Below are 10,959 nucleotides of genomic sequence, written 5' to 3' on the forward strand. Positions count from 1 at the left end.
CCGGAGAATTATCATTAACACGAAGTACGCGTAAAAATATGAAAAACGTCTCTCTAAACAACAAGCGTCTGTCTATTTTTAGCCAAGTGTAAACACTGTGCATTCATAAGTAAATCTGACACTTTTTGATTTAGTAAGAAGTTTGCAATTCTGTTCTTTTATACATAAAAACATTTCTTGAGTTCACGAGTTATAATGATATATGAGATTGAACATGTATAATTCGTACTTTCATGGCTTCCTATGTACGTTGTTGCATGACAGTCAACTGTCCCTTTCCAATGAAAACACTGGTTCAATATGTTATCCATTCTCTAATATGAACACACAAAATAAACAAAATATCGACTTCAGATTAATATTCTCTCAAGAAAATTTGTCTTTATTTTGTAAAAAAAACAACATGTAAAACACTTCAAACCATAAATTAAATTGCACATAATGATTTCCTTGAAACTTGAACACATAAATGGTACAATCGCCCCCCCCCCTTTTTTTTGGGGGGGGGGGTATCCTGAACCATACAAAATAAAACAAAGTAATATCGTTCCCAATTATTTTGCTGACTCATGCCAAGAACAAATAATGACAAATCCAAGTATTGTGTATATATACTTTAAGCAAATGAAAAACTGTTTTCCAAATAAAGGAAAGTAATACCAGGTAAATAAGTAGTTTACCAAATAAACTTTTAAAGTATAAAGATTCTCATGCAAAAATGAGAAGATGTCTTTAAAGAAAGACTTTTTGTACTTTAAAAAAAAAAGTTATAATGCTTCTTTAAAATAGCTTTTATATAATATAAAACTATCCCAAAATCATATAAAACTATATATATTTAGACGAACAACTACAAATAATAAATCAAACATAAAATTGTCTTTTTCTCAGAGCAATTCTTTTGCAATCTAAAATAAACGCAATCAATACACTTTTTCTCATTGCACTTCATAAAGATCAAGGGCAAATCTTTTTTGTCCTTATCTTAAAGGCAAACAAAAAGAGGAACAGATTTCTTAATTACTCTGTTTATTTTACTATTCCTTGTGAAACAACAAATAAAAATATATAAAATATGTCCATTAGCATTATCTTTGGCTTTGAACAAAACAATTAAAAAATAAAGATTATATAAAAGTATTTAAAAAAGATATACACTCTACAACTGACAGTAACTATGTGTAACTTTTCTCATAAAACAAACTTGTTGATATAGTTAAAACTCTTTAAGTAAAAAAGTATGGAAGGTTTTGTGTAATAGAAATCTTAAAATACTGTGCGTACAAAATACAACTGTTTTGAAAAATATACTACAAAAATGCATCATGCACAAAAAAGATGATTATTGCTTTCAGAACTAATTTCCGTCCGTCTTACAAAAACTTAGAATCTGTGAAAATAATAACAAGAAACAATGATTCTTAATTTGATTCTCTTCCCGTATCACTTTCCTTCATGCACTTTCAATCTGAAAGAAACTTCAACTCATTGTTATTGACACCCGTTTTGAACACATTTCAGATTGAATTCTCCTGATTTCTAACTTTAGCACCTTAAAGTTAGTTCGGCTTCATAAATGTCTCGCTTCAAAAATATCTTCTAATTTTTACAATAAACTTAATAAATGGCACCATTAAAAGCTGGATCTTTTTAAAACACGAAAAAAAAATGCTGAAATGCGTAACCTTAAATTTAAAGGTTTTAAATAAAAATTAAAACCTTTTGGTTGCTTTGATGCTTTGAATGTAAACATACATTATCCATTTTCCTGGACAAACAGAGTAAAGTAAATAAAGGCATAATTTTACCAACATTTGTTTACTTTTTCATATTTCGGCAAAAACAAATTAGTGGTCGAGGTTTAATTTACTTTTTTATATTTCGACAAAACAAATTAGTAAACGAGGTTTACTCCTCAAATTGTCAGGCCTGTATGCTTCGTTTTTGAAAGAGCGAGGCCACCAAGGCATTTTCTCCTTGGTGAAGGGCACCCTATGATGAAATTGTAAATTTCTACTGAGCATTTCAAGGGCACTGAGGCAACGACCAGGGGGCATGGAGGCAATCTCCTTCTATGCCTAATTGTCAATACCAATGGTTTCTGTAGTTTCTGAAACACTTTATACCAATACAAAGAGCAACTGACCTGGGAAAGTCAGAGTACACCACTAGGGAATTTATTTTCAAAATTGTCAGTTCCTACTTCGAACACAATAGAGGCATTTACTACTTTTTGACCCTTCAAGAGTAGAGTAGAGTAGAGCTATAATGTCTGCTCTATTGTAGATTATCCTGAGGTTTAAGGAACTCTTGACTTCATTGAAGCATGCTGGTAATCATGCACTGAGTCATCGACATGTCTCAGTGGTACATTATAAACAGGTCGTTCAATCAGACCTCGTGTGTTAGCTGGAATCAATGGTTGCCTAAGGTACAATCTTTGTGGATGAATCCTCTCAAAATCAGCAAGGCGGCCATTTTGAGGGGAGATACGAGTCCAAGGATGATTATCGTCTGATCTTGGCCTTGGGGATTGCGCAACACAAATCTTGTGCCAATCACCCTGTGCTGAATCCTGCTTGCCTTCTAACTTTGTTGATTGAGATTCAGGAGGGCTACTCTTAGACCTCTCCAAAATGGAAAGGTAGTGCTCCTTCATAGATTGCCAAGATGCAAGCTTTCGCCCAAGCGAACCTTGTGAAGGGTCATTACTGATATAACCTGATATAATATAATCCATCTGTTTCTCTTGAATACTGGTGATATACTTATAGTGAGATAACAGTTCATCCTTGGTCTTCAGTGCCGACTCCACCTCCTTAAGACGTTTCTCCATCTCTTGGAGATTCTTACAGTTGTCATTATTCATGGAGTACAGCTTGCTAGTAAACACATCCCGGTTGTAGGCCAGTTTGTCTTCATACTCTTTCTTTAGGTTCTGATAAAGGTTTTGCAGCTCTTTGTACACCTGTGTTTGGTTTCAAATAACAGACAGATCACTTTTAAAGCCATTGGACACTTTCGGTAAACAGTCATGTCATGACATGTGTTTAAAATAAATCTGTAATTCTCGATATCGAGAATTGATATTGTTTTAATGTTTTCTCCAAAAGTATCGCATTTCATGGAATAATATTTCAAGAGAAGTCTTTCACCATTACCATTTGTAACACTCAGCAGTTTTTGGTTTTACTGCACCCTTGAACACCCAGCAGGGTGGATATATGTGTGCGCATTACAAGTCTTCATTATTTTTCTAAACTCACCTGTTGTGATTGGTTGGCAACGTGATGCTTCAGCTGCACCTCAATGTGCTGCATATGATGCAAGAGAATGTTCTGCTGTTTCTTCATCTGGTGGAGCTCCTGTTGTACATGCTGAGTCAGATGCACTTGGTCAGAATTCTGTCAAGAAACAAATCGAAGAAGACACATGTGTGATACCATTTCACCTTTATTTCAACATGGAGTGATGTTTTTTCCATCAAATAGCCTGACTTAAAACAAATCTTGCAGACCTTGAATTTAATCTTTGAACATATTGAAAGAGCAAGGCCATTTTCATTTTGAAAAGGGCACTTCCATTGGAAAATCTTAAAGTCAATGGTAAACTTGTGAAGGGGCACCAAGGCAAAGACCAGGGGCAATGAAGGCAATGGCATTTATGGCCTGTGTATAATTCCAGGCCTGATCTTGTGACAATTATTTCAACTCCTGCAGAAAGCTGTAACATTGCCCGACACACCGAGGCCTGAAGGCCACTTCAAGGTGTGGGCTACAATTATTTTTTCCAGAAGGTCGTCGCCACCTACTCCTAGGGCTGAAACAGGGTTACCCCTCTCACAGTCCATACGAATGTAGGCTTGGGTATCATCAATTCGAAGCCTGGCCGGTAGAGCAGAAAGCACTACCTCCCCAATTTTATGTAGCAAGTGTCACGACCGGGATCCGAACCCACAACCTGCTGATCAAACACCAGTGCTTGAATCCGGTGCTCTTAACCGCTTGGCCATGACACTGCCAAAAAAAAATTTTGTTTCAAAGTGGTTATTACCTCTGGGTGGTGATATCTGATGTGTCTGGTATCTTGGGGCGTTGCTGGAGGATGCAGAAAATGACAGGAAGGTCGATGACAACTTCCAGTCTTGAGGAATCTGTAGCATGTATTGTTATTGTGCTCATTGTCCTACCAGAAAGTTGACAAATAAAAAAATTATCTTTATTTCAAGAAATCATGGCTGCTTGATTTATGAATCTTGAAGTCATCTTTCAATCATTCTGAACTTGTATATTTTGGTTTGCAGTAACACCATGTGTGTATCTACTTGCCAGGAGAACTGTCTTGATTTATTCTATTAATTATTACCAGGGCGGATGGTATAGAAAACAGACTGGACAACTACTTTTGCTTATAGGATCGTAATTAACTGTACTGCCGCGGAGTCAGTTCGGAATTAGTCTCAACGTTTCAACTAGCTTGCTCTAGTCATCGTCAGGAGACTGAACTTGGTCTTGTTTCCTGCTTGGCCACAACATTATTGTTTTTAAGTTCTACAGAAAGTACGTTGTTTTATTCAATTTTTTTTTAAGGTATCTGTTCTTTTTTTTTCTTTACCTACAGTGTCAGTCCCAATGATTTCAGAAAATGCTACGGGCATGACGGGAAACAAACATCTATTTTTCCTAGGCCCGATTTTATAACCACATCAATAGCATTACCCTGATTCAATTACCTGGTTATATTTGGGGCTGGGTCCAAGTCGGGCGTGCACTGAATTAGGCAGGAATCTCCTGTGACACAGACATTGGGGAAAAAACACTCAGTAGCAACTCAAAGTCACAACACAAGGAAGGTCCGACAAATAAGGTCCGACATGCGTGCGCGTATCTTGGCGCGCGTGGCAGAGTTGGCGCGCATGGCAGAGCATTGGAGAGCCCAACATGTTCTTGCTCACACCTGTGCATCATGGGCGGAGCCTACTGGATAGGTCTATTGCCTGAGGATCAGGAGTTGATGATTGAGGGTGCATCTCCTGACCCCAAATAAATGAGGAAATGAGTGAGCAGCAAACTGACACCAGACCTAATACTTTTCGATAGCGACAAGGGCGATTGACTCATACCTCCTAGTCATTGCCTTGTTGCCCCCTAGTCATTGCCTTGGTGCCTTTCAAAATGCTCTCAGTAGAAGTCCTCATAGGGTGCCCTCTACCAAGGAGAAAATGCCTTGCCCTTGCCCTTTCCAAACGAAGCACACAGGCCTGTGACGTACCTTTCAGAATGGTTTTTGAATGATTCACTGTGACACCTCTTTGGCCTGGACATACTGTGGGTGTTGACTGGCGAGTCTGATTTCCTTTTAGTTCTCTTCAAGCCACACTCAAAGTTCCAATCCCTGTGGAGGAAAATAGAGCACTTTACAACAGTGGTGTAACTACGCACCCACCCTATCCCCCACCCCCATAGTGTCTGTGTAGAGAGCTTAATTCTGATGAAAACCTACATCCAGCATCAGAGTCCAGCATTCTCCTGAAGATGATCAGAGCATACTGATCGAAATGTTGGGTTGTTAACCACTGCTACTCAAAAGAGACTTTAATATAATTTTTGTGAAAGCATACAAATATTTGGGGGTTGAATCAATTGACTAGGGCAGGACTGGAACTTACACCCTCTGGATGAACATACACGTACCAGTGCTCTACCAAGTATAAAGCTCTACCAAGTAAGCCCTTAGCGAACTCCCTAGATTAATTATTGGTAAAAACCTGCACTTTAATCTGGAGCATGCAGATTCAAGCCTACCCAGGTTGGACTCCTCCGTTGCAGGCACTGACTGACGTCCTACCAGGGCTAATTCAAGCCCTGCTCTATCAATTTTTCTTCGTTCAAACCCAAACCAAATTGTTGAACAATTCACTCAGTCCTGTTTTCCTTTTTATTTATTACTACATGTAAATATAAAACTAATTTGAACCTAGAGGCTCTACCTCTTCACTTCCTCCTCAAGATCCAGATGATCAATGTCGTTCTCATCGCACATGATAGACAGGATGTCGTCATTCATGTCTTGATCCATGTTGTCCGCCATTCCATCATTGCTCCTTGCTAAATAAACGCCATACATGTAGATACACATCTTAAATTAGTAATCTTTATCATCATGGTCATATTCAGTGTTCTTCTTCAACTAGCATGACTTAGGGTGTCATGTCACTCATAATTTTTACCAAAAGGATATCTCAGTCGAGTAAACTAGATACTATTTTATTTCAAATAATGAAAAAGTGGTGGTGGATACAGAAACTTTTCCCAGTCTAATTTTACAATTAACTACAACATATCAAATTATTGTTCCAAACCCCCCAAAAAGAAGAGGCTCAACATTTGCAATGTTTTTAAATAGTTGTAGATCAGACCAAACCTTTGTTTGTTTCTGGAACATTTTCCGCATCATCAACTTGTCCAGCCTTGTCACTCTCAGTCGTCGCAACATCTGCATTCTGTGCACTATTGAGATGGTTGAAGAAAGCTTCCGCGAGATCTTCACAATCTCCTACTTCGTCCAGTAGAAAAACCTCCTCACAAGTTCCTTTCGATTCATCACAGTCATTCTCCTCGACATCTTCCGACAATGAAGCGATGATCCGCGGAGGTGAAGCGCCGTCAAGCCCGGGCAAGTTTACACCGGAGTTGTCACCGCCAACTTCTGTATCATTAGCAACACGGCCATTTCCACACGATCTATCGGCCTCGGCGTCAGTGCCGACTACAGACTGTGTAGTTTCAATTCCAAATGGACTGTCGGGTTGTGGTAGTGAATCTGAACTGCTTATCAACTCTTCTACGATCCTTGTATCAGCCATGTTCTTGAAAATGTCACGGTAGTTAATTATTTCGTACAATGTTTTAAGTAGCGGGCAAGGCTATAGGTTATAGCTGGCCGCGCGCTACTGCTGTGTTTATGTTTCGCACGTGGCCTGTGAACAGCGCCCTCAACAGTTTTAAAATAATGGACTTTAAATTCCATAAAGCCTGAATAAGCACAAAACCTTGCTTAGCACAAGCAGGTATTGCTTAGCAGCAACTGGTAACCAGCCAAAAACCCATTAAACTTGTAATTGTTGTGACTATTGTCCCACCCAGTTATTACAAAGCAGATAAATTAGCTAAGCAGTATTTTCTTCTGAATCCCGTCCCCCAACACAAAAACAACAAAAGGCAACCCACAAATGTCAACACAGATTACTTAGCACTTTTGAAAAATATTTATTCGAGAAAGAAATGCTCCTCTTTTTCACATGTACAGTTATTCATTGTTCATTCATTGTTGATTTGTGTCAAATAAAAGTGGAATTTACCCCTTTTGAAAAACACACATTCGTACAAAACATTCAAGCCATTTGGTTTCCAATTTTTGCGCTATGATATTGGTCATTTGAAAAACAACTCAAATATAAAGCTTGCTATGAATATTATTTCTGTATATTAAATCCTCAGAATCTGGAATTTCAGTCAGTAGCAGACTACAATTGGGTAGCAGTCTCATTCTGCTGTGTTTAAATAAATAATTGCCAACAGCAAGTCGAATAGTTACACACCTTAAAGTATTCATCAAGAAGTAAACTTGTAGTCATTAAACGATAATCCAGCATTAATAATTTGGATTGCACTATTGTGATATACAGGACGGCCCTGGAATTCTAAACAGTGAAAGTCTGAGTTTGGGTGTACCACCTAAGTATAAAGTTACAGGACACAAAAATTGTCTACAAATGCACCTTGACAACTTGTGAAGCATCAAAACTTTTATGACAAGTTGAACATTTTCTTAGTTTCTTTTGTTCAGGTAACAAAAGGCAACTTCTACACACCATGTGTGCACATGGTAACTTATACATGTTGATGGGCCCGTTGACATGGTAACCTTCTGTGGTTGCTATAGTATTACCACAAGCAGCGCAGGACCAACTGTTTGAGACTTCTTGATCTGAAGAAATAAATAGAAACACTTGCATTGGAATTCAGTATTTTAAGTACTTTCATTCATCGTTGGAACCTTAGAATGCTGGCACCTTCATTTATCATTTAGAACATTGAAATGCTGGCACCTTTATTTGTCATTTAGAACGTAAGAATACTCGCACATTCATTCATCGATTGAAACGTAAGAGTGCTGGCACCTTCATTTAGAACATTAGAACGCTGGCACCTTCATTTACTATTTAGAACTTTAGAATACTGGCACATTCATTCATCATTAAGAACCTTAGAATGCTGGCACCTTTATTCATTATTTGGAACATTAGAATGCTGGCACTTTCATCATTTAGAACTTTAGAACGCTGGCACCTTCATCATTTAGAACCTTAGAACGCTGGCACCTTCATTTACCATTTAGAACTTTAGAATACTTGCACATTCATTCATCATTAAAAACATTAGAATGCCGGCACCTTCATCATTTCGAACATTAGAATGCTGGCACCTTTATCATTTAGAACATTAGAATGCTGGCACCTTCATCATTTAGAACATTAGAATTCTGGCACCTTCCTCATACTTAATAATGCTGTGTTTACCTGTGCCAGTACTGGAATGTGCCTTTCTGCTGAATGATGGTACTGAAGATAACGCCTCTTCCAAAGCTACATCCAGACTCTGAGATAACATGTCCTCATGACAGACTGTGGAAGCTGTGAATAAAAACATAAAATTGAATTTAAAAAAAAATCAACAAGACTATATTGGCTTTTTGAGGCAGTAAAGTAATTTCTTTTTCATCATCTAGTGTGGGAAGATAATTTTATTCCATACCCATTCTCACAATTCTGAGAACCAGAAAACCATTCCAAAGACTTTCTGAAATAAATTCGATTGGGCAATGCCATTTGGAATGAAACCTGTTTGTTCTTATTTTGAATACAGATTATAAAAAGTACTTCCAAATTTCAATTTATAGGTTTTAGAAAGGATAACTAGTACTTAATCCAGGACTGTATGCTATGTTTTTGAAAGGGCAAGGGCACCAAGGCATTTTCTTCTTGGTATAGGGCACCATATGAGGAAATTGCAAATTTGTACTGGAGCATTTAAAGGGCACCTTGCCTCCGTGAAGCATCAGGCCTGTTAATCAACAAGTCTTGAATCCGTTAAGAAGAAGTGAACCAAACATTCCAACCGCCCCCCCCCCCCCCACCTCCCCCCCCCCCATACCTTGGTGTGAAGACGAACTTGATGGTCGTGTATCAGAAACATCTTCCTTATTCGTTGGGTTGGTAAGTAGTCTTCTCTTGGTCATAGAACGGTGGCTAGATTCTACAGGAAACTTCCTCTTTGATGTTGCACTAGAAATTCTGCTTTCTGGATATGAAGGTGTTCTACCTGAGGTACTGATGTTAATACTGTTGCTTTGATCAAGGTTTGGTGCTTTTAAAGGTTTCACACTATCCTCTTCTTTGATGAGTGAAATACATTTAGTTCTCGGATGACATACGAGAGATGCTGCTGTAGGTATTGCTTGGTTTAAGGTTCTATTACTCGATCTACCGACATCTCTAGCTCCAACTGACACGCTGTTCCCACCTTTTAGTATATATTGATCAATCCGTTCTTTCAGTTTCACATTAGGAAGAGGTTTACTATTCTGGGAGAAAGGTATTCCGGTAAATGGATCATTCGGAGGGCGCCCCCATACAGCCTCTGCTTCGCTGTGTTTCGACAAGGTTTCACTGTTTATGGTGTGACCAGATGGTAACAAAACTGGAAGTATCAGCATGTCATTAGTAATGGGGTCCATGAACTCCTCCGGGCAATCGTGCTCATCGACAGAATTTAGGACTTTCTTGGCGTGATGTCTCAAGGTTTCCTTGGTAGGCTCAGCTTTCTTTGTAACACAGTGAGGTTTCACTTTAGTCTTCGGTGGATTCTGAGAGTTTGCAACTTGCAGGACCCAATGAATGGTTTGCTTGGAGCAGTTTCTAGAAGGCTGTCCCAAAACTTGAACACATTTTACAGCGACAGATCCACTTATGACACGATTGATCCGCAGTGTCATGTGACTTACATTAGTCAAAGCACCAAATTGAGAATTGCGTAGGAACCTTTTGACTTCCCCTGGTCTTGAAGAAGAGGGTTCATCTGAAAGCTGATTACTTGTAGTCGGAGTATAAATTGCTTGGTAACCGTGATTTACAAAACAAAAACTTGTTGTGTTTTTGTCTGTGGAGAAAGCTCTGCCAACACTTGCAAACACAGCTTCCTTCTTTTCCGACTGCATACCACTTTGGTTTCTTAAAGATGGCTTTTCAGGACAATCTTTACGTTCTTTATCTTCAGGAGGAATTCCTTTTTGGTTGCTCATTGGTACGGAGGCTGTAAACACTTCTACCCCTCCTGACATCTGACTGCCTACTTTAGGATCAATTACAATCTTCTGAATCCATATGTTGAATCGAAACATGAGGTTGATGTCGACCGGAGGTTTGATGAAGCTCTCTGCAACAAAACCTTTGGGCTGGCCCCACATTGTCTTAGCCTTCCCAAGCAAGTTGTCTACTTCGTATCCATCTGCACTCACAGAACTTGTGACTATTGTGCCATATTCATGACTGCAGAAGTTAATGGCCATGTTACCTTATAAGTTTGAAGAATCATGAAAAGCTGTCCTGCATCATTTCATTTTTTGTTTGCTGTCTCCTCCCCTCTCGCCTCTGGCTCTGGGCGTCTGGCTCTGCCGGTTTAGATAAAAAAAACATTGGAACAATTAGAAATATTATTATGAAATAAAATTAAACTGCTCCTAGAGCTAGTTTTTCTTGTACACCTGACTTGATGATATTTTAAATGTTTTACTTTGATTCCTTACCATGGAAGACCAAAATATTGTGTTCTTCTAGCCCAGGTTGGACTCCTCCATTGTTATTGTTAGCGGTTCACGGTTATAGCGCCCTCTTGGGAC

General features: G+C 38.7%; 2 protein-coding genes across 2 annotated transcripts; both read right to left on the minus strand.

Moving 5' to 3' along the window:
- Positions 1-431: 431 nt before the first annotated feature.
- On the minus strand, positions 432-6,963 carry LOC139940418 (uncharacterized). The gene is made up of 7 exons (XM_071936652.1): positions 6,424-6,963; positions 5,990-6,107; positions 5,272-5,394; positions 4,733-4,790; positions 4,054-4,185; positions 3,267-3,404; positions 432-2,968 (listed from the first exon to the last, which is right to left on the minus strand). Exons 1-7 carry the CDS (start codon positions 6,863-6,865, stop codon positions 2,300-2,302), a joined length of 1,680 nt encoding a protein of 559 aa, XP_071792753.1. The 5' UTR covers positions 6,866-6,963; the 3' UTR covers positions 432-2,299.
- A 290-nt stretch (positions 6,964-7,253) lies between these two features.
- Positions 7,254-10,929, minus strand: LOC139940417 (RING finger protein 37-like). Its single transcript, XM_071936651.1, has 4 exons — positions 10,867-10,929; positions 9,216-10,731; positions 8,582-8,695; positions 7,254-7,989 (listed from the first exon to the last, which is right to left on the minus strand). Exons 2-4 carry the CDS (start codon positions 10,627-10,629, stop codon positions 7,769-7,771), a joined length of 1,749 nt encoding a protein of 582 aa, XP_071792752.1. The 5' UTR covers positions 10,630-10,731; positions 10,867-10,929; the 3' UTR covers positions 7,254-7,768.
- Positions 10,930-10,959: the final 30 nt, after the last annotated feature.

This window comes from Asterias amurensis, chromosome 8, assembly GCF_032118995.1.
Source record: "Asterias amurensis chromosome 8, ASM3211899v1".
NCBI classification, from domain to species: Eukaryota; Metazoa; Echinodermata; class Asteroidea; order Forcipulatida; family Asteriidae; genus Asterias; species Asterias amurensis.